Source organism: Pomacea canaliculata, linkage group LG10 (genome assembly GCF_003073045.1).
Source record: "Pomacea canaliculata isolate SZHN2017 linkage group LG10, ASM307304v1, whole genome shotgun sequence".
In the NCBI taxonomy this organism is placed as follows: Eukaryota; Metazoa; Mollusca; class Gastropoda; order Architaenioglossa; family Ampullariidae; genus Pomacea; species Pomacea canaliculata.
In genome coordinates, this window is record NC_037599.1 from 19,431,362 (window position 1) to 19,455,559 (window position 24,198).

A 24,198-nucleotide genomic window follows, 5' to 3' on the forward strand; every position below is an offset into this window, starting at 1 on the left:
TTGAAGAGTGCTCATGGCAACGTAAGTTCTATCAATACCATCCCCTGCCTTTATTTTAAACTGCCAGTAACGGTTCTTGGTTTTGCCTTTGTCACCATGTCCACTTCCTAACAGTGACACGATTTCTCCTGCATCATCTGATACTAACATGGCTAGAGATGTTATGATGAGAGTGATATAATCGAAGGCTTATCATGTCACTAAATTACAGTTATTTTACGGTTGCCGTTGCTAAGGCCGCAGGGTGAGTGTTTAAGCACATGTCACAACGAAGAAAAGAGATGATAAACAATAAGATGAAAATTGCAACTGCCTCTCGTTGTTGTCATGCTCCTTATCGCCACGAACAACGATTTCAATGACACGACGATAGGCTGTTCATGATCGGGTGGGTCTCGCTGCTACCTGTCACAACTGTTATCACTCGTTAGCTCTCAGCGTCAACAGATGTCACGGGGTCAGCGGTCAGAGCTGTGGAGGCCATACCCGTAAGAAGCTGTTCCCAACAGGTCGTCATCTGAAATGAAATAAGAGAGGTTCTTTTACTGATAAGTGGTGATCAGGAGGAGCAGGTGGATGGCCATAAGATGAATGATGTGGAGGAAAAGTGTCGAGATTTCTACAGACGAACAGTCTTCGTGGTATGAGTGACCCAGGGTGCACACAGTCCACGCGGATTCAGGGTGGGGACAAGCGTGAGAGCAACAACATCTCGAAACGTGAGTAGCAGCACGATAAACTTACATTTTATGACATGAACTCTCTCATCCGTTGACCACTACCAGCTAACGACTGGGATGGGTCGTCGGGTGGTAGTGGTGGAACCACTAGGTACAGTGTTGTGCCGGGTCACGTGACCAAACTTCACAAACCTGCTCCGCATCACTGTTGCTAGATGGGATTTTCGATAGTCCAAGAGCAGTTTTTCTTAATAGGGATTGTGTTCCTTTTAGCAAATTCTTAGCAGTTTTATCAGTCACTTGGTTTCGATAACAAGATTTTTCTTGTCTACTCGTCGCATCGATAGAATAGATTGGGAACTGTAAGAACTGGTACAGTCGGGTACCTGAAGCAACTTATTGAGAGATCGTGAACTGTGAAGTACAGAGGAACAAAACAAAAACTTGAGGAGCACACACACACACACAAGTATTTACTCCTGTTCACACATAACGATTTATATCTCCAGTAGGATACGTGTGTTTGTGCGTCTGTCCATGGTTTTCCTCATGTTAGTACCGTCAAAGTACGCGCTGTGCACGCGACCTTATTAACAGAAAGTGGAGGTCAAGGGTGAACAGTGACCATGACGTCATCAAGTCCACTTTATCTCCTCTCTGCCGTGTTCATTTCTGATGTCCACACACGCTGTCGTTCAGCCTCGAGCCAAACAAAGCATAAACCTTTTTTTTTAATTTGAAATAGTTTTGCCTCCCGGAAACTTGTGTGTTTTGTCGGCAAATCAGACATTTCCGTCTCAAAGAAGCCGGGACAACAAACAACACTGTTTTCCCGGAAACCCTCTTGATGACCATTATAGAACATCAGTGTTCAGCAAACTGAGTCCCTCACCAAAACATTTTCTCATTTCATGGCTTAATTGTCTTGTGTTGCATCTCTAAACGGCCCTTGGCAACGCATGACCCTTAACAGATCATCGATCCGTTTACAACAGTTTTGAAGGGAATAAGGGAATGAGAATATAAGAGAGGAAGAATTAGATTGTGTGGGGAGAAAAGAGTAACAACATAGGCAAACTGGAGGACAGATAAATGGCCATATAAATGGCTAGATGGGAAAAAGGAGAGATATAGAGTTGTTTTTTTTTAAATCAACAGACTAGGAGGAGATAAAAGACGGAGGAAGATTGATTCAGGAAGACAAACTGGGAGAACTGTGACTCAAAAGACGAACAGAAATATCGCATATCGTAAACATTTTTATTTTACACCTGTTATTAGATACAACGATTGAGGCAAAGAAAACAAATCAAACCCCACCACGAAACCTGCCCGCGAGATAGACAGGAAGTCACGTGACTGATAAACCAACACCACGCAATGGCCTCCCAGCGTGAACACCGCCGTATCGAGGTGGTGCTGATAATCGGACTCAGCAATGGCCACTTGACTGTGTGGAGTGGCCGTCCGTGGAATGCCCCACACTGGCCGCCCTGTTTGCCTAATGCAACCGATTTTTCCCGACTTCTTTGTGAAGAGTCGATTTCATCGGGCAGCAGGAGCGGCAAATATTGAAAATACGATATTACATTGCCACTGAAACCTTTACAGGGCTGTAACAGCACCAACGAGTTTGATAAAATGCTGTTCTCGGTGTCCCAAAGATCTTTTCTCAAAAGAAAGATATACACAAATTATTGTGCAGAGAAATGATAGGATAGTTTTGCTTCCGTTGTCAATGGCAACCAATGGAACAGGTGGGACCGTATGTTCTTATGCGTGTCTCTATCCACACGTGACCTCATGGGTTTGACCGTTGTGAACTGTGATGTTTGTAGGTTTCTATTGAAGGGTTGAGGTCCTCCTTCAGATTTTGGTAAGTCGTAACCTACTGAATTCCACACAGGGATTGAAGCCAAAAAATTTTGCACTCCAGTAAACCTTTAAATACAAGCATCATGGCGTTGCCAGTGCAAAGCTGATTAGTGATTGTTTCCAACTGCCTGATACTATGATACCACCGGTACAATACACACACCACCCACACACACACGCACACGCAGACTGAAGTACACCCACGGAAGAACCACACGAGAATCAAAACAAAATATTTGCTGATGGTTACACCCACTGCGCCACGAAAAATCGAACACTAAACGCGATCCACTTGCAATAGCCACTACCTGATTTCTAATCACACGACAGCATAATTGCTGTTTGCACATGTGTAAGGCAATTATTTATTATTTTCCTTTATTAGGTAATATCTGAAACAATATTTGGCACAAATCGTGAAATTTGTAAACATTGTGAATATGATGTCTGTAAGAGTTATTTCGCAAGTTTTTCTTAATACCAGTAGTCAAACTAAATAAGATTCAAAACCATTAAAAAATTTATTGCGTAAAACTGGTACTGAAAATTGAAACTAACAAAACCTGCCAACAAAATCTATCTACACTTATGAAAAGTTTCATAGGACTTTACTGTTTGAATAAACCACAGTTGGAGAAGAGAAGCATTACACACCACATTCTGCTTAATGAGCGCAGTTTCCGACATCATCAGCGCAATTTCGGGGGGAGATCACCTGATATCCTATCGTCTACTTCAAACAGAAAATGAGGCTTGGAAGTGGAAATGAGACTGAGCACAGTTGTGACTGAGTCTTGCTGCAGCGCGAGCTCAATAGAAGTTATCTGTGACACGACGGGTGCACGCCACATCACAACACTTGAACTGTTTAACCCGACCCTCCCATTATATATATATTAGCAAATGGTAACCACACTCTTACGATCAGTACCTTCGGGTTGTTTTCAGAAAAGCACTTAATAACCAGTACTTACAATAAGCTTACATCTGAGGGTCTGAGTAAAAGCTTCCAGTTCAGCCAAACTAATGAGCTGTATCATTCCCTGAAGTAAGCACTGATTTCTGAATACCATATCATTCTTACTTGATGGCAGAAACTCTAGGAACAAGTTTTTAAATAGTGAGAACATGATTCTGGAAATAAAATGCTGCACCTATTGCTGGGAGGTTCAAACTGTTGCATTGTTGAGAATTGTGTATAGTTTATCTATTGAGGCTCATGGGGCCAGCAATATACTAACGAACCAAACCCAGAGTAATTAACCTGCTCTTCTGGACAGGCAGACACCTACATACACACACCTGACTGAAGCAAAGAATGAAGTAGCTGAAACCGCGCAACCAATGAGAAAGAAAGAGAACGTGGAGGGCAATATAACGAGAGATGGAGAGAACGCCGACGAGTTCCTTCTGTAAGCCTGAGTGTGTATGAATCCTTACAAGGGGGAAGTAAAAAATACAATTATATCACTAGCACAACTATACAAGTTAGTAAACAACAGGAACAAAAACAATCATTATAGATTAGAGCTTTGATTGTTTTGCTCTTCAGTCCTGGGAAATATAATATTCAGTACCACTTCGGGCTAACAGCATGCATTTGTAGCGATACTATAAAAACAGAAGCAGAATCACAAAGATTAGCGAAGAGAGAAAGAGAGGAAGACAAGAGCAGAGGAGGACAGATGGTGGGCGGGGGTGTGAGGTTGTGAGGGGGTGGCAGATCTCCAGGAAGGCGCACTTTCATTCGCCGCCTAAACATTAATGGTATCCGCGTGGCAATCGCCGAGGCCCACTAACGCACGCGCGGCGGACTTTCTCCGTCGATGAATAAACAATGAAGGAGGAGAAGCAGGTAAAATGCGAAGTCCTCGACCCTGACAAACAAGGAGAGGTCGAGACGGACCAGCTCTCAGCACCAGATGCAATGACCGGTCCGCCAGTTGCTGACTGGGAGGCAGACATGTCGGGGATGAAGGACCGTTTTCATCAGACCATCGCTCTGACGGAGCACAACGAGCTGTAGTGTGTGTCACTATAGTCCCAGGATACTGTGGTTCTGAACAGTTTGTTTGTAAGCATTTCAATTTTGAAGCAATCGCTTAAAAATATTTGAAGACCATATTTCAAAGGAGTAATTAATGAAAGAGTAGCGATGACTCAAGGATTGCTGGCAGTTAGTTGTGTGTTTATGTTTAGATGATGTTCACAGATTCAAAACTAGAGTGTTTTACTTCCATTCCAGAAACGTGCTTGCTGCTGGAACCGAGTTACCGAAAAAGAAGAGAATATGGAGGACAAAGAAACGAAACACTTGCATCACACGTTCGTTGATAGTGACGTCACTTATTGCGAGCCCGAGGATGAGCGCCTTGTGATGCATAGGTATCTTTTCAAATATTTAACTATCGAATTATAGAATAATCGTTGAGAATTCGAAGCTTTGTTAATCATCATCATCAATCAATCAATCAATCATCAATCATCATCATCATCATCATGTCATTGCCTTGCCGCATCTTTGCAAATGTTTCTGCGTTCGCTTCAGCCTGTTCGACTGGATAGAACGCCCCCTAGCGGCAATGACAATGAATCCGTCGGACTACGTCACACGTCAGAGGTCATTCTTTGAGGCTCCCCCCAAACAAGTGGAGCCATTCGGAACAGCTGTAACCTCATTTGCATGTGAGCCGCCCTTGGAGCCGAGCAGTAAGAGGGTAAGTGAATCAGGAAAGGTGGGACAGGAGGTAGGGGGTAGGAGTTACCAGTTACGCGGCACATCGTCTTTCTTTAGCTCTCCCAAAAATGAAATGAATGACTTGAACAAAATTTGTTGTCACCAAAACGTTTGATGTTCAAAAAGTTTCGTTTCGACTTGTTAAAGTCCATTTCATAGCTGCTGTGTTTTTAAACGCATCTCTGTATTCCATTAGACCCATCTGCATGATATTACAATATCCTGAGAATGTTTAGACATGTTGTGGTTGAAATGGTTTTCAAAAACCTCTTCGTGCCCGGAGAAACATGATGAACTTGACTGTTTACTTTTCAGGCTGTCGCCAAGTATGAAAACACCTACCGAATGGATCCACCTGTTGAGTTTAAGCCCGACATGGTCGAGCCCTTGATGAATAAAATTCTCACAACTCGGCTTAAAGGCAAGACTTTTTATAGATTTTATATTTCATATTCATAATCTGATTATTTTGGAAGAAGGTATGATGGAGAAACATTTAAAATCACTGGAAGACTAGGTTTCATGCTTTGAGGTTGGTTTATATCGCCTGTATCTGCAAAAATGCAAACCATTCAGTTGGTCTTTAAAACGTTCATTCGTCCGTTAGCTTAAGTTTACAACCAAAATTCCGGAAATAGCCACAAGCTGCAAGGAAAACAATGTTTTTTGTTTTATAAAGGAAAGGATTACGACAGCATCGAATCACCGGCCCTATGCAAAGTCCTCGCTGACGAGATTAAGCAAGGAGTAAAAAAGTTCAATTTTAAAAGGTATTTATAACATTTTTTTTCTCTTAATGTTTGTATCTTGTTCACTCTCTTTGGGTGTTTGTTTTGTCTGTCTGCGAGGGAGGGGTATGTGAGAGAAAGAGAGTGTGAGTAGGCGCTTTACAAATTTTGCATTATTATTAATATATTCGATGCGGAATCGAATATAATAACCCTTCTAACTTTTAAGCATTCCCTTGTAACATTTGACCGGGGTTTTAAAATGCGGCATAGATTCCTATTTTCGTTTAATTTTTGGCAGGTACAAGTTGATATCAGAAGTGATGATAGGTCAGATGAAACAGCAAGGCTTCATCAAGGCTAGTCGTTTTCTCTGGGACAGCTCTCGGGACAACTTTGCTTCAGTGAGTTACAAGAACCGTACTTTGTTCGCTGTCGCCGTCCTCTACGCTCTGAACTTCGAATGACAACGAAAACAACGACACAAGCGATGATGCTACAGGCTACATAGCAAAGCTACTGATGACAATACAGGCTACATAACAAAGTTAGTGATGACAATACAGGCTACATAACAAAGCTACTGATTACTTTACATGCTACTTAGATGCTGAGGCCGCTGTTAACGAAATATCTACTGCTAATACTATCACATGGCTACTGATGACCACTCGCTCAGACTGAGATCTGTGTATGGAGTGTGGATTTTCCAGAAAAAGGAAGTGACGACAGATGAATTTCACACTGCGGCGAAGACATGAAAACATGAACAATGTCTATTCAATTTATAACTAATCTTATACCATGGATAGTTTTCCTTTCTCTTTGTAGCTTTTGGAGTGAAGTCACCAACTGCCTTATTGAAAAGTTTCGGCGAGCATATCAAAGACATCAAAGGAACACAAATATCAGTTTTACATACGTGATCAAGTTTGGTTCAGGTAACTGTATTTAAGATGAGTCTATCTATTTCTTAACATAACGAAATCTTCAATAAGTAAACTTAAGAAATGTAAAAAGATGTAGAGACAACGCTATCAACATACATGACTAGTGGTAATGTTTATGCATATTCGAATATTTATTCATTTTATATTTGAAAACACATACTTTAATATATTAAAACAGCTATAAATATAATTTTAATTCAATAATATTACCGATCTATTTACAATTTAAAACTGAATTGTATGCAGACCGTATAAAACAGATTATAAACAGTCATTTCTTTCCCCCACACATATAAACTTAAATCCACATTAATGAAAATCACAGCAAAGTATTCGTCTGACTGCTGAGTAAAGAAAATACTGACAACCATAATACTCACCACAGCAATTATTATTAACAGTTATAATACAGTAATATATTTTCTGATAAAAGGCTTTTTCAGAATCACAACTGCTGATTATTTAAGATTTATTTATATTGTATCAGCACTAAGACAGCAGATGCATGCAGCAAAAATGTCATATGACGATATAACGGGTCTGTCTCACCCAGGCATCAACGAAGCACATTGATGAAAGACTTGTTGTTTACAATTACAATAGTGCTGGTAATCGAAGCACACTGATAAAAGACTGTTGTTTACAATTACGACAGTGCTGGTAAACGCAAATCCTCGATCTCCTGCTTCAAATTTTCTCTTGCTTGAGCCTCAAACATTTCTCGAAAAGGCAGTGTAGCGAAAATATTAGGCCTCTCCAGGAACGTTTGGAGAACCTGTAAAGTGTTCAATGATTTGTAAGTACAAAATATGAAAACAAAATCTAAGATGAACAAAAATGAATAAGAAAAATGAAGCAAACTGACAATGGGAAGAAAGATCGAAAAAGAAAGAAAGTTGATAAGGAGTAAAGAAAGCAACACAAAAAATGCGTATAAATGAAATAAAACAAAAATTGATCGTATGTATATTTCTTTATGATTTACATGAATTGTTGAAGCGTTCTCATAATGTTAAATAAATCTCCAAGCAATACGTCTTTTTCAGTAACACAGATAAGCCAATGACAATGCAGCGATCAGATCGTTTGAATCGTTACTAATGTCATGTTAAAGATACCTCTGCATCAGTTATGTATACAATAAAGTTCGTTGCCCGTTTTAGTCTCTTTTAAGGTCTACAAGAGTGCACAACTGTTTTTTTTTTTTTTTTTCATAGTCACTGGGAAATCGCACTGCACGTGACACCTCCATGCAGGTCAATAGTTCCCCAAATCGGTTACCCCCCAACCCATAATTCCTTATCTCAAGATACAAGCCTACAAATATCACTATGAACAGCTTTAAGTAACATCGGAAAAGTCCCCAAATATAATTATGCCGAAGCTTTCCAACTGGTGGTCGCCTTGACAACTACTGAAAGCGTACGAGTAACCAAGTGTATCGGTGTTTCTGACTTTTTCTGGGCTTGGCGATATTTTTAGACCTGCATCTAGCAAACGAAGAGGTTTCAGCAGATGCTGTCTTATGATTTAGTCAATATAGTGAAAATAAAAAGTTTCCCCACTTTCAGAACTTCAAGAATTGTCTAAATTTTGTCCCCGCGAGAGTCTCGGCTTTACCTGGGCTCTACCAGAAGAGTACAGGCGGTCTTCAACGTGGCTGTACTCTTTCCTGATGGCACCAGCGTAGGCTCTGTACTCTGAACGAACAATGAAACGACATTAGTGGCGATAGCTTTATGAATTTTCAGCTGAGAATAGCAATGACACTAATAATAACAGTTTTGTGTTTACGAGGGTGATAGGAAATACGAAACAAAAAGGCAAAACTAAGAAAACGAAAGAATGGGGAAAAAAATGTTAAAGGCGGTTAGACACGCACGTAAGCCAAGAGGATGGTTGAGGGGACAGAGTGGCGGACAGACAGACGAAAGAGAACTTGATTGTAACTAAAGAACTTGCCAGGGGACATAACACCTACGGAAAATAAATATTTCATGAGGGCTTTTGGGAGATAGGAGACTTATAGGTGACGTGCAGATTCACAGAAGGAAGTCAAAAGCCTGCTGCTATTTTACATGGCATGAATGGGTTGTCATGCATGCAGCCAACAAGGACGAGTATGTTTTAAGGATAACATGTCATGGTTTCACCTTTCACCAGGTGATGATTGAAGTGTTTTAAAGGTTGTATATTTTTATAATGGAAAGGTTATTCATTTAGACTTTATAAATTTGTATATTATGTTCAAAAATATTACAACTTTTAAAACAGTTGAACGCAGAAGGTTTTTAAATGGTCTACAAGAAAAAAGTTATAAATTTTCTACATTTTTTTCAATTTTTTGGTCCTACTGGAGTGTGAAAGTGTGCACATCAATAAATGATCAAAGCCTTGCTCGCATTTCATCATCAACTATTAAAAAAGGTAAATATAATATGGAGAATGGGCATCTGAGTTTCTGAAGCCCCCACTTAATCATATATGTTGGAAATTAAAACCAAGAAATAACAATAAGACAAGAACTACTCCAGCTTCATTAATGTAGTGATACAGAACTATACTATTGTAATGTACAGTCACTACTTCAGAGCGAGGCTCTAGGTTCAGATCTCATTTCAGGACACTTTTACATGTGGCACCTGTTTGCACAGCCAGCCATCAGGGTTTTTTTTCTGTGTACCTAAGCTTCTTCTCCCCTTCCCTCTGCCCTCATGGTGTAAAATCCATTATAGTGGAAGCACTTTCCCATCAAAACAAGCAACCAGCAAAATGTAGTGACAGGGACAACAAAAACACTGACTACTCAAATAAAGCTATATACAGGGTTCCCAGGGATCAGGGATGGTGCCAAAAAAGGACCTTAAAAGGACCATGCAATATGTTCTCAGTTAGCGCGCTGATAACATTTACACCGTTAATGTTCCAAGTTTTCTAAGTTCACACAAACGGGAAGAGAGAGAAAATAGAGCTATGCACAGTAGTACTAGAAGATCAAAGTTCCAAGTTTTGAAGACCTTTTTGAAAAAGAGTGTTTTTTGCGAATACGGAAGGGCAACTAGAAAAGTCGAATTATAAAATTCAATATAAAACTTAAAAGAACCCTGTATATATATATAACAGATTAAAAAAACCCAGCAAGTAAGCACCACAGAGTTATCAAGAATGCGAACCTTTTTCAGGTTGTCCTAGCACAGCCATATCAAAATCCAAGAAGAAATCCATGTCTGTATCTTGCAAGTTGTTATCAGTCTGATGTGTGATTGTAGCTGTGATAAGCTGGACTACCCTGTCTGAAAGTTCTGGTGCCTAAAGCAACCACAAAAATGCAGTGAACATAGAGATGTATAAGATATTAAAGAATCTGTGCATTCAAATTTAAGTGTATCCACGTGCACACACAATTTAGATACATATCCCACAAAATAAAAAAAAAAAATCCAAGTTAGTTATAGATTTTTGTGACAGCTTACAATAGATGTCTCTGCTGAAAATTGTTTAAACACTTCGATGCTGTCTTTTTCATTGGTTGATGATTTTGGATCATAAATAATGCTGGAAACAGAAAAGTGCATTTTCACAGATACACATGCACACATACATGCACACATGCATTCACATATATGCAAGTGCACACATTTGACATTCACATAAGCTAAAACATCAGCCACTTAAAGATATAAACAAATTTATTTAAAAATGTAAAAGAAAGAACAACAATGAAAAAACAAAGAATAAATAAAAGAAAACAAGAGCAGCTGAGAAAAATTAAAACCTGATGGTTGATATTTAACATAGGTTTAGTAGTATGATGACAACATAAGCAAATAAGAAGGATCATTATGACACAAAGCAACATTAATTTCATGCAGAAAAAGCAAAACTTTTGTGCATTACTATTATTGAAAACATGGTCTGATTAGATCTTCTTAACCAGGACAATAGAGGAGCTAATGGAGGTAACTGGTAAGTCTTGCTGAGTAACAGAGGAATGTCTACGATGGAAGCTTTTACTCTCACCAAAAAATGCTACTACTACTACTAATGAATTAATCAATAATGATGATGATAATTTAAACCAATGACAAGATTGAAACTTGTGCTCTAAAAATCAGGTGTTTCTTGAACGTGTCCTTTAAGAGAATATTTGAAAGACTCAATTGTCTGCTAAAGGGAGTGGGTTCCACCAAGCTTAATGGGCAATTTTGGCAACAGAATGGAGGCAAGTATTACAAGTACAGAAATGCCTGATTAGACTGTAGTAAGAAGATGAGAGAAGTAAACAGAGCAGAACATGCAAACAACATAAAGCAAAGGTGCATTAAGTTTATATTCTACACAAGCCTGGACAGTAAGCCAGTGGACAGCATATGGAGAATAGGTTTAGCATGATCTCATTTGGGTGCTTGGGGTATAAGTCTTGCTGCAGAGTTTTGGAGCTGCTGAATTAATTTTTGACAAGAAAGAACGAAAGTGCTCAGTAACTTCTTTGTCATCTACTGTCTCGATATATTATCAGGCCATCACACACTTCACAAAACTGATCTATACTTACTCGTGAAAAAGTATAGCTAGGATAACTGCATTTTTATCTTTGATCCTTTCTTTCCATCTGCCAAAGTGCGTCATCATATCGGAAATGTGCGTTAAAATATGATAATATCGCCAAGACTCACTATATCTTTGACTAATCACTTGGGACCATTTCTTTATTAAATCTGGAGGTGAATTACTATTTGTTTCGGAAATGCCCATTTCTAGCCACATCCCAACATCGGTTGTAGCAGCTGGCATTTTATATATTTCAGTATTATGTACAATGTAAAAAAGATGCGACCGATATCTTGGGTTTCTCACGTGGTCATATCAAGAACTTGGCTACGATATATTTAGACGTAACTAGAATAATCAGATCAATCACCAGCTGACAATTCCTCATACATTGAGCATATTAAAGTTCATCAAGGGAATGCACTCTTGATGAACGAATTCTAAGGGAAAGCACTCTGTTAGATCGCTTCGCAGCTTGCGGTGCATTGCTATGTTTTCACATGCCTTCGACTTTTGCGAAAAGTTGTATATAAATTTCCTAGAAATATACTTTTATATTTTGAATAGTCTTTTTTTCAGAATGGCAGTTATCTATTCTTGCGCTGATGGATGCATCATTGACCACGAAGCTGCTCTTGTGACAGTGTACAGCGCAGCAGATCTCCAACATGCAAAAGTGCAGGAGCCAGCTAGCACTATTGACAACATACATGCATCAGGCATTGACAAGAGTGATTGTGTTGAAAATCGTTTAACTATAACCACAGACGTCGTTAACAATCACAAAGAAACACTGAAATTAACTGATGTCTTCGATGCCGAGAACAATTTGCCACTTAGCAGTTCAACCCAGTCAAAGACTTATACGAAGAAAGTGTGGTTAAGACCTAAGTATGGATTATTTTCTTTAGAGCTACCGTTCTTGATGGACAGCCAGTTTCAGAAGCTTAACGAATGGGAAAAAACACCGGATGTTGCACGGCAAGGAAAAGTTACGGTTTCTCAAATTCATCAGGCACTCATGAAAGGCAATGTAAGCATGCCACAACAACAGTTGTTCTTTACAGACTTGAATGATAAATTTTATCATTGTTAAAATTGAGATTATTTAGAACTTGGTACACTGAGATAGCTGTTTATGCATTTATCAGTACAACATTTTTGTCAACAAAGTAGTAGATAATATTTGATATTTTCTTATTTTGTACATGGTTGATATACTACAGGAATTTTTTTTATACATGTGCTTATATATGACTCAATCAGTAGTAAATACAGCATAACCTCAACTGAACTGTTGATATTTTTACAGCGCAAAAGGAAAAAGCAGCACCGTGAATCTGAAGATACAAAGGAGGTTGTCAGACTTTTCCCAGCAATTCAGTAATTTTAATAATTTGTTGTTAATTTTAGTGAATTATATATTAGTTTTTTACTACTACTGGACAGATCTTTGTGCCAAAAAAAAAAAAAAAAATCATTGTTACAACTGACAAGCAGCTGACTTCTATGATAATTCCAAGCAATATCAGCTTCATTGAACACAGTCTAAAAATATCTGATTTTATAAAGGTTATAAAACAATGAATAATGCTATTTTTCTATTTTGGTCTGGGAGACAAAAGTTATTAAACTAGTAGCCAGCTTCTTTTTACACATGTACACTGTATGCTTATAGTCGTAGACCTGTTGAATATTTGTTTCTTTTTACTTGACAGATGTTGAGAAAGTTACACCAGTGCACCTGTCCCTTCTGAAAGCTGTTCAAGGGAAGGCTGTCTTTTGTGAATTTCTCAGTCTCCCTCTGAACAATAATTTGCTGTCACGACAGCTTGCACAATGTGATCTGCAAGAAGACATTTTCCAGGATCTGGTCTGTGAAGTACAGGATTCAGAGATCAGCCCAAGATGCAGTTGGTGTTAAGTGCTAGAGGTATGAGCAGGTACAAATGACTGCTGACAGTTATTAACACAAGTTTGTCAAATAAATTGTAGGTGTAGCAAATTATTTTGATAACTAACTTATTTATTTACTGAAAAATTAACAAACAAACAGACAAGCAAACAAAAACTGCCAAAAGTGGTGACCAGGTGATAGTGACTTAAAAAACTAAAATATTAAAATGAGATTATTTGAGACTTTCCTATTTGATTTTAACAAGCTTAGTACATTTTCTTGCTTACTTTTCCTTTTCATATGATTAGGATTCCAAAATGCCTTGATTCCTTTTGCTTACCTCAAAAAAACTGAATACCTTAAGCATATTTAACCAAAAACATCACAACAGCAGATTCTATTTCTTCCATCTCTCTCACACCCACTCATTCTACTCTCATTGTGCCTGTGTGTGTGTGTCTATTTGTTTTACTCTCTCAATGTTTTTCTCTTGTCCATTCTCTCCTAATCAGTACAGATGAAATTGATATGATTGAACATTTTGAACAGTGGCATGAAGTACATTGTGTTTTAAGATTTTTACCTATTAACCTACATTAAAGACGACCATTGGTGACATATCATTTTTAAATAGCATTTTGTAAATTTTTAAGAAATGTAGTCTTTGTTTTTTAATTGTACTAAATTCAAATGAAAGATGGTAACTTTATGGTGGCTTCTGTCATGAACATAGATCATGAAGCCAAAATAAAAAAAAGCAAAACAAAAAAACTTACAGCAAATTTTGGACTATAAGCCTTGACTATTTTCCCTAGCTTTAAACCCTGCGGCACAGTAATGCAGCTTATTTGTTGATTTTTCTAGATTTTTCTGATTTTTATTAATTTTTCTATGGATGGTAAAGTGTAACTGTTAATGTTGTTATGGTGTTAACTGTTCACTTCTTTAAAATCAAAGCTGCATAAAATTGAAACGTTCCGATCAGTTGCTGAAGCATATGCCCTCATCTTGCTGAAAACAAGACAGATTGCCTATGATGCAGGTTTCAAGTTATATTTATATATAAACCAGTGCGGGTTATTTGTGAAAAAAATAGCGATTTAAAAAAAAAAATAGTGGGTGTGACTTGTATGCAGGTGCACTTAATAGGCCAAAATTCATGGTATACATTATATACAAATATAAAGTGCCAAACAATGAAATATGGAATATACATTAAACTTCAAATATTACTTACTATTCTCATTTTCAGTTGTTGGAGTACAAATCCATATCAAATTGTTATTGAGAAACTGACAACCATCTCAAACACAGCTTTTAAAAAATAACCCATGGCTTTTTTAAAAGATGTGAGTGAAAAAATAGGAAGTCTTGATTCTTGACTTTAATATAACATTACTTCCATCCCAGCGATCCTTGCTGGGATGTGTCTTGGTTCCTGACTCAGTGTAAAATACCAATTCCTCTGCCCCGTCACAATGATTCTTGCCTGTTTGTTGGTTCTCTCTTTTATTGGCTGGCATGATAGTAGAATATGTTGTTTGAAGAAGTCTGAAATACTATTGTTGTATGTTTTTGCTATATATGTTTGTGAATGTCTTAACAGGAATCAATTCACTTGAAAAGTCTGGAGTGGTACACAGGCATATTAAGAATGAAGCAGATCAAACAGTGATTTTAAACATTGATCATCACAACTTTGTCATTCCTCCAAAATCAGGATTTCTTCTTTCCAACTTCCGCAGGTTCTGTCAGCATCTTTACTTAGAGATCTTGGGTAACCATACAATATTTCTTGATTTCTAAAGTGGTATGACATCAGTGCTCATGAAAAATTATCTTCATATTTTTCTATTGATAACATTTGTATAAATGTGATTTTTTGTTGTTGATAGTTTTGTTTGGTGTTGACAGAGCAATGCTCATTGCAGCTTTTCACTTGATTTAGGTCCTAATGTCATGGTCATTAAGATTTTAATTTCTTAAACGTTTGCAAAAGTATATCAACTTAATAGCAAGCTTAGAATGAGAATTCAAAATTTTATGGATAATATTTTCTCAACAATTTTTTGTTGTTTTATTCGATACTGTTGCAGATTCTGATGGCTTTGACCTCATAGTTGCAGATCCACCATGGGAAAACAAATCTGTCAAACGAAAGAAAAGGTTTAACATCTACATATAGTTTTATTTAGATCTAGTTTTTTTTCCAATATGATTGATAAATTTCTTTCAGTTCATAGTATCTGCAGCTGTAAATTTTGAGATTTTCAATTTTGAAATTAGAAATGATTTTTTTTCTGTATAAAGTGCCTGGTCGCAAGAGTGACCATTTTATTCTTTGTTGCCAAAACTTGATCACACAAATTAACATGTTCCTGTTTATAGTATTGCAGTTTTCATATCATAAATGATGTGTTTTTTCTGTGGCTGCTATGTTTGGCTTTTTATTTATTAATTTTTGTTTTGACAGCTATGACATGATAGATGAGACTGCTCTCCTCCAAGCACCAATACCCAAACTAGCAAAACCAGGATGCCTGGTGGCTCTGTGGGTAACAAACAATGACAGACTAAAAGACTTTGCAGCCTGTGAGCTTTTTCCAGCTTGGGGAATAAAACATATTGGCACTTGGATTTGGCTAAAGGTAAGTTTTTAGACTGAATGTTTTCTTATAGAGTTTTCTTGCTCATAGAAGTATTGGATGCTGCATGGTAATAACTTATTTCATAAGTAACATGAACACGCTAAAGCCGTCAAAGCAACCGGCAAGTTAGAAAATGTGCTTCTTGTTTCTCTGTATGGACTGCAAATGAATCTGGGAGTTGATGTGGAGACCTTACTGTTGATAATGTGGAGTCACATTTTTACATTACTTTGCATTATGATAACTCACTGGTTATCATCAGTTTGATGTAACAGGTGACCAACACGGGTGATACGGTAACAGATATACACCACCGCCATAAAAAACCATATGAACTGCTGCTGCTTGGCAGGTATGAGGGACAGGGCGATAACTTAAAGCACATGTCCGCACAGCCCCCGGAGTCATACGTTTTACTCAGTGTACCATGCTGTCTGCACTCCAAGAAGGTTCCTTTAGAAGGTTAGTGTTTGTTAGCTTTAGTTTTGTGTTCTTTATCGATAAATGTGTCTGCTTATATATATCTCTGTATATCTTGGATGTCTTCTGTAAATTTGATTTTTAGTTTTTATGCAGTTTTAGAGAGGAAACTGTTGAACTGATGTGTAGAATTCTAGTAAAGGCGTACCCTACATCCCCCCCCCCCCCCCACCTTTTTTTTTTTTTTACATTCGGCCAATGTATGAATTGGTTTGAATAATGGCAACATTGTTTTTTTCGGAAAATTTACCAGAGAAAATGCTGAATGTTTCCACCTAAAGCAAGAAACTTGTTTTACAAGCACCACAATGATAACTAAAACAAGACTTTGAAAGCCCCGCAAGAATTGCTGACAATTTAGATTTCTTCCAGACAGCTCTGAAATTGATCATAGATTTAAAATTGTGAACAAAATATGGTAATAAATTTTCATATTTTCTTTAGTTCTGTTTGTATATTTATAAAAGAAAATTGCTATTAGAGTGCTTGATGCAATGGAAACGATGGAAGCAATGACCCCTAGAACCTTGACTCAAGCTGTTACGTGATTACCTGTTCACAGATGTTCTCTCACCATACTTGCCGGCTAGTCCACGGTGTCTAGAACTGTTTGCACGGAACCTCTGGCCAGGTTGGACAAGCTGGGGGATGGAGGTATGGTCGAGTTTTGGTATAGAAACCCTTCTGTATTTGTATAAGTCGAATTATGACATGGAGCACCAGGTGCACAAGTGCTCGTATAACCAGGTGCGCAACTCCAGATAAAGCTGGGAGCCATCTTGAGTATTTAATAGGCAAATGAGGTGCAACACAGAAGACTTTTGTGCACTTGATTGCTACTTTTCGTATATTCTTATCAGTGTTTGCATCACACAGAACGATGGATTCTTACCCGAGCATGCATTTTTCTCAAGGTGAAGATACAGTTGAGCGTCTTTTGCATTTAGAGTTAACAAAAAAGTGTTGGTTTACATTATTGGTTTATAGTAACTCTGGTAGGGAAGGAATCTGATACTTTATTTTCACAGGTGGTGAAAAAAGAGAAACTAATGTAAGAAAAACAGAGATGTTTAGAAATAAGAACAAACAACACCTTGCTTGCTATATACATATCACGTTTGCCCTGTAAACTAACAAGTGAAGAAAAGGATAACCCCGCAAACACTTGTTCTACCACATGCCAGTCCATTTTATCTTTTTCCAGGCCCTGAAGCATCAAAACAGCATCTTCTTTGAAGAAACGCCGCCAGGTTTTCATGGCACAAAACGGGCCACCTAGGGTACACAGATGAAGACAAGAGAGCGAAATCATGTTATGGATTTATTTACAGTAAAAGAGTGTGTGTATGAAAGAGAGAGAAGAACTTTTTTTTAATGATTATGCATTTAAATCTGAAACTCTTTTGAAAAGATTTGCAAGGTTGTAAAAGTTACCAACTGGAAATCAGAAGAATTATTACAAAGTAGAAAGTGTTGAATAGTAATCTTTTCTGAAATACCATGCATTAAAATATATTTAAAAAGTCAATGATTGTCTTAGTCCAGCATTGTTATAGGAAAGGGAGCAAGGATCGCCAAGCGTTTTATTAAACTGACCCTCTCTTGTTGTTACAGAAGCGGGTTAATGTTCCGACATAATAACTATCCCACAGTGCAGCCCAACCATCATGTGCAGCATCTTGATCAAACTGTTTGGGGGATGGCTTCAGATTGTTTTAAACTGGCATTCCTGTCTCTCTTTGCTGTCATCGTCAACGTTGATTTATAGCACATCTTCTTCAGCTTCATGCTCTATATCAGACCTGGGCAAACGCCGGCCCGCGGGCCGGATCCGGCCCGCCTCCTGTCTCTGACCGGCCCGCCCGCTGGCCGCCCACCAGTAAATATACTATATATACAGTATTGGGTAAAACTGAGTTAACTATATTAGTCCGGCCTCTAGAACCATCCCAGTTTCTCATCCGGCCCTCTAGAACCATCCAGTTTCTCATCCGGCCCCTTGGGAAAATTAATTGCCCACCTGCTCTATATTGATATAAATAGACCCCCCTCTCGTTTTTTCATCCCATCTTTCACGTGCACACATCATTAACACATTGTACCGAAAGACTGATACATCATTAACACTTCAAACAGCAAGACTGTTACAACACCAATGAATAAATTGTTGATGCATTTGTTTTTCAGTGTAATCTACTTAGCGCAGGCTAAAAGAAAGAGTTGTGTTTTCCACACAGTGACAATCACATTGCTCGCACTCCACTTTACAGAAGGTTTGTTAAAATGCGAGATAATATTAAGTGGCAATCTGTAACAGTAGACACAGTGCACGGCTGTATTTTCGGTCAAATTAATTCAGGATGGTAATCACAGTATCCACGAGAGACGCGTGTACATCCTGCTATGTTGTCCAAGCCGTTCTCCATGTTACTTACACCCCGAGCTTGCAGACATTTCTGGTTATCGTTTCTACACACTTCATGGCAGTTTCTCGCACGGGGCAGGGTGCTGGGCGGGCGGGGAGGGTTCTGCTTACAGCAGGACAAGCGTCAGGTCTTGCTGTTGAGGCAGCGATAGAACACCTCGCCGAGCGAAAGTGACTGGGTGCGTTTATTTGCAATTAGCGCCGACGCCACACCGCGTGGAAAGGAAGATAAGGCTCTCGCAACATGCCAGGCGGCCACCAGGGGGAGCTGGGACTTGCTGTTGACAAATACGCTGTCGGCGCTGACAGACGCCATTCGCGTAAGGCAGCGACACACGCATGCGCACAAGTTATTGGGCAGACGACAGCATTACATGTGAAGCCATCAACATTTGTTTTCGTATTGATAAATGGCTTTCACAGAAGAATAAAATAATTTCAAAATTTTATGAGAATTTGTGTCATCAACTTTTAGTCCCGGGATTGAAGACTTGATATCTTCCTGGTGTGAAAATATCGTGTGGCTTGAGTACTTACGGTACTTACCAACAACCACATCTTTTAAAAAAAATATAGAGTTTAGGGCCATTAAGCCGCGGTGATTGGGGTCCAAACTGATTAACCGCGGCTTAAATATTTTTTGGATAATGCATAAATTAGAATCAATAGTGAAACAATTGTTTGAATCACAATCCTTTCTCTTAACTTTGTAACATTGTATTGTATGAATCAGTGACAATGGCGTCCTCCATAACGCTGACAGCGTGGTTAAAACAGATTAATATTTAAATTTCATTATAAGTGATTTTATTGTTTATTGATAATAAAAGACTAATATTATATAAATACCTCTTTGAAGTTATAAGCCAGAATTAAGCTATTTAATCCGACATAGTGCATAGCATGTCAATCATGGACATTCGAAATGCCAAACTGACAGCTGTCAACACCTGTCTGAAGTGTTTAAGGCCATGTCCAGGTGCGGAGGATCCATAGTGTCAAAACATTGGATCCAAGCATTTGCGCGGATTAATGGCTCTAAACTGTACACTGTATATATAATCGCACTTCTATGCTGTGAAACTACTGAGTAAAAACACTTTCCTATCAAATAAATCAGCCAATCAACTCGTGCAAGCTGGCTCACACAGCCACGTAGCGGACTTTCATACTCAACCCTCTTGATATTTCTTAAACTTTCTCCACCGGACTACATTTCTTCTGTTTTACTTGTGGCATACCAAACTGCTGCCGCTCCTGAAAAACGAACCTTTGAGTGATCCGGTAATGAACCCTTTCCCACCTTCCCTCACTAAATTTTCTCTTCGCCATTTTGACATTTGGCTAATTAGCCTCATTTATTTTTTCATTGCGAGTTCACTTAGGGAAGGAGGAAGTGGGGTGAAGAAGAATTATTCCCAGCTCAGGCGTTACACAATTCACTTTGCTCATATTGTCTTTGAGTGTGCATGCCAGTAGATGTATTTAATTTTTGTTAAAAGCTGAGAATAAGAAAAATGTCTTATCCTTTTAGATGAGCTGACTTGTAACTGGCTAACTGTTATGTAAGAAAATATCCACCCTGATATTTCTGACCTTGGTTTCTAATGACTAGACTTTGGCAAAGAAGAACTTCGGCTAATAAGAGCAATAATAAACATATTGTATCGGCATGTTTGTCATACACGTGACAGTTACCGAAAATGGCGACTGCTGGCGTAATGCTTTCAAAAATGCTTCACCGCTGAGACACTGTGAGTGTTTCATTCAAAAATATTATTCTTTCCTGCTCCAAGCAGGTCTGGCCCTAGTCGCCACAGGTCACTTACCTGCTAATCTGTTATCTCTGAGAGCTTTTCCACAGAGTCCCTTCTAATAAATGAGACATTGCCGCGGGGCTTTTTCTGAATTGGCAGACAATATATTTTTCTGAGTTGGCAGCTGTATCTTCTAGATGTACGGAAACAGATGAGACTTGCGGCGAACCTCATCAAAGGGAACTTCGCTTTTTTTTCTTTTTTAGCTGCATAACAGACTGGAGTGTCGACTGGCCACCCAGGATGAGGAGGCTCGGCCTGTTTTCGGGTTAGAGGATTTTTTTGTTTCATTTCATTTTACTTCGTATTCGCCTTCTTTTCTTTCTCCTGGTGGTACGTCCTCTTGGCTCTGCTTCTTGTCCTAATAGAGTATCGCTAATTTACTCCGTTTTACATGGATAACCTTTTATCCTTGAAGGATACAGTTGCTTAAGTCATCAGTCTGTAGCTCCCATTCCCTTGCGGTGACGTCACAACAAGTATTCATCCTCTCTTCTTCTCGACGCATACGCGTGTGCCAGCCTGTCAACACCCTCTCCCGTCCGCTTACAGTCGCTTGGCAGTAAACAAGTCCTCCATCCCTCCCTCGCCCCTGCCACACCCCCATCCATCATTTCACGCACCTGTCAGTTGTGACGATTGGGTCTGAGACGCTGACAGACGTCTGTAAAATGCTGGCAGGAACATTAATTGCAGTATGAAGAACAACTCGATCAGCCGCCCATCAAAGAGTTCGTCTGAACGTCTTCTGCCGCAAACATTTTAACTCTTTCGGTACATTCTATTACATCTCCCTTCCCCATACACCCATCCCGTTAATCTTTATTTCTTTTGCTTCTTTTTTTTTTCGTGGATTCAAACCGTTTTCATTCTGCAAACTTTCTCTCGTAAGTCTCGTCTGTTCCAGACGCTGACAGCCCTCGTCAAGGCTGCCAACCGACAGCGCAACCTTTTCTAACTTTTCGCCGCTACGTCTTCACGGCTGCTCTCTGCACTTGCCCCCTCCTTTTTCTCAGCCTCGTACCTGTTGGTGACGCAGTCGAGGGCGTGGGTTTTACTCTGGAAGTAATTCCACCAATTAGGCAGAGTGCGCTGGAAGCCGGCAGGCGTCACGGTAAGCGCAGGACGCCATAATGAAGTAACGAGCCTCAACAGTCGGGGCCGATCTGGAACGTGTTAGGGGCTCAGCTGCAAGAAACTAATTGCTGCTTTCCCGTGAGCCCATGCTGCTTTCCAAGCCTTCACCTCCGGTGGATGTTGCGGGATCTCTATTTGGTCCTATAACAACCGTTAGACCCTGACTTCGAAAGTTTGTCTTTAACGGCTAATTCTTCTTCACGAATAATCGGTAGCTATCATCCACACAGTATCTATCCACGTATAGTCAGTATCCATGAATTGTCAGTGGCTATCGACAAATAGTATGTCAATAGTCGGTACCTAGAGAAAAATCTGTTCATGAACCTATCAATGTGCACCCCGACCCCAATACTAAATATATATATATATCCTCGACGGGTCTTTATCAACAAATAGTCTATAATCCCGAATAGCTAAGTACGTGTGCTGGGGTTTTGATATCTCAATTTGAATACATCAAACTCACATGTATACCTTGTTCAGAGAAGAAAAGTAAGCGGCTACAGTTCATATGCTATTTGATTACCGTGATCAATAAGTATACTGTAGCCAAGACAGCACAAGCGGACATATCTATAGTCTTCACATACTGTCAAGTTAACTAGCTGATACACAAATATTACACCTGCTTATATATGAGCTATATTGTGCAGGTCGCAACCATTACTGCTTTCTGCTAGTTCTTATAGCTCTAAGACACAGTCATCTACAGAATATTGATTAATGGATCTTCATTCTTCTCTCTCTTTCTTTTGTCGTTGTTTGTTTCCTGCACTAAGCATTGCTAATGCTAGTCATTTTTCTAGCGACTTCGCGGAGCATTATCTTCACTTCGGACAAGGGAATACACTTCGAGATGTATCTATACACAAAACATGGAGTCTTCTCTCAAGAGCACCTTGCCGGTGCCGGTTTCGGTTATGAGTACCCCACTTGAGCGCCTACACCAAATGGCGGTACCGCACCATTCCACTTGACACCTCAAGAAGGAAGACAAAGACACGACCAACGTAATGGAAGGCTTAATGGCACCCACTCTCAAGGGTGATCACTCTCGCAGCGGCAGTCGCTTCCTTTCCCTTGACGTGCGGGAGTGCAGGTTCTTGACTGCGCCACGTGACAAGCTTGAGTTATTTCTGATCCGCGAACAGGTAAAGTTCCTTCACAGTTACCCGCCATCCTTGCATCCTCTACCATTTTCCTGCCTCAGTCAAAGGCAGAGAACCGCTTGATAATAACTCTAGATAATACAGAACACACAACGCCATGTTTATCATTGGATTTTTTTTTCAAAAGCCCACCCGCATCGGTGTTTGGTGATGAGTTTCTGTCGCATTTTTTTTTTCAACCTTCTAACACAACAGCGAGCTTGAGGATAGAAAATATAAGCGTGCGCATGCGTGGAAAGAGAAAGAGAGGCTGACCGCATGTTTGTCCGGTTAAAAATGTCTTTACTTACCTTGCTTCCCCAGTGTAGTGTAATCGCTGATCTTGATAGAAAAACAACTGGCAAATACATTAAAAGGACCATTTACGGATGTAATTCTTGCGGTATTCAAGTACAAAGTAACAGCGTGACTACGTGACCGCATTACAAGGTAACAATATGACTACGTGACCGCATTACAAAGTAAGAGCATGACTACGTGACCACATTACAAAGTAACAGCACGATACCGTGACATCCTTACAAAGTAACAGCCTGACGGAAAGATAATCTCAGCACGTGGAAAGGTGAGGGTACAGACATGGCAGCTCGTGCATCTGACCCGACCAACCTCTTGCATTACTTAACACGTGCAGAGCCGCCCACCTATTACCTGCGCTACGCCTACGTGCATCACCATGGCACCGCCATTGTTCCGCTGTCTTGTCAGGACAAATCAGCCAGCAACAAGTCGCAGGTAGGAAACACGACGCCACAACTACCGGCAGGTGCAAGAGGTCGGCAGGAGAACAAGACTGTCTTGTTGCCGCAGAGGCTGCTGGGAGGGCTCCCTTGCCTCACATTGTCTTTCCGGCTATGCCGCTGTTTGAGTATTCCCGTTGTTTGTCTCTCGAGTATACATATCTCACAATGTGCAACCCTTCTCGCACATTCTCCTCGTCGTCAAAACTATGCTGAGGAATTTAGTCAATCAATCTTTATTATCTGTGCCAGTCATAATCAAGGACAGAAATAATTTATACATGTTATCATAACATAATGTATATATATATAACATACTCTCACTGACACGTCTGATAAAGCCTCAGCCACATATTCTCAA

General features: G+C 39.4%; 3 protein-coding genes across 4 annotated transcripts; 2 read left to right on the forward strand and 1 right to left on the reverse strand.

Moving 5' to 3' along the window:
* The first annotated feature begins 426 nt into the window (after nucleotides 1–426).
* On the forward strand, nucleotides 427–8,129 carry LOC112574110 (tctex1 domain-containing protein 2-like). Of its 2 annotated transcripts, none has more exons than XM_025254981.1 (6): nucleotides 427–719; nucleotides 4,801–4,940; nucleotides 5,104–5,272; nucleotides 5,608–5,713; nucleotides 5,972–6,062; nucleotides 6,322–8,129. In XM_025254981.1, exons 2-6 carry the CDS (start codon nucleotides 4,846–4,848, stop codon nucleotides 6,485–6,487), a joined length of 627 nt encoding a protein of 208 aa, XP_025110766.1. In that variant the 5' UTR covers nucleotides 427–719; nucleotides 4,801–4,845; the 3' UTR covers nucleotides 6,488–8,129. The 2 variants fall into 2 exon arrangements, with proteins under 2 accessions (XP_025110766.1, XP_025110767.1); XM_025254982.1 differs by lacking the exon at nucleotides 427–719 and adding an exon at nucleotides 4,243–4,629.
* On the reverse strand, nucleotides 7,586–11,917 carry LOC112574101. Its single transcript, XM_025254966.1, has 5 exons — nucleotides 11,526–11,917; nucleotides 10,444–10,525; nucleotides 10,144–10,279; nucleotides 8,591–8,670; nucleotides 7,586–7,745 (listed from the first exon to the last, which is right to left on the reverse strand). The coding sequence occupies exons 1-5, from the start codon at nucleotides 11,762–11,764 to the stop codon at nucleotides 7,617–7,619; spliced, it is 666 nt and encodes a 221-aa protein (XP_025110751.1). The 5' UTR covers nucleotides 11,765–11,917; the 3' UTR covers nucleotides 7,586–7,616.
* Nucleotides 11,918–12,000: 83 nt separating this feature from the next.
* On the forward strand, nucleotides 12,001–18,074 carry LOC112574096 (methyltransferase-like protein 4). Its single transcript, XM_025254960.1, has 9 exons — nucleotides 12,001–12,554; nucleotides 12,834–12,878; nucleotides 13,240–13,454; nucleotides 15,025–15,195; nucleotides 15,515–15,584; nucleotides 15,892–16,066; nucleotides 16,342–16,528; nucleotides 17,109–17,200; nucleotides 17,751–18,074. Exons 3-9 carry the CDS (start codon nucleotides 13,430–13,432, stop codon nucleotides 17,823–17,825), a joined length of 795 nt encoding a protein of 264 aa, XP_025110745.1. The 5' UTR covers nucleotides 12,001–12,554; nucleotides 12,834–12,878; nucleotides 13,240–13,429; the 3' UTR covers nucleotides 17,826–18,074.
* Nucleotides 18,075–24,198: the final 6,124 nt, after the last annotated feature.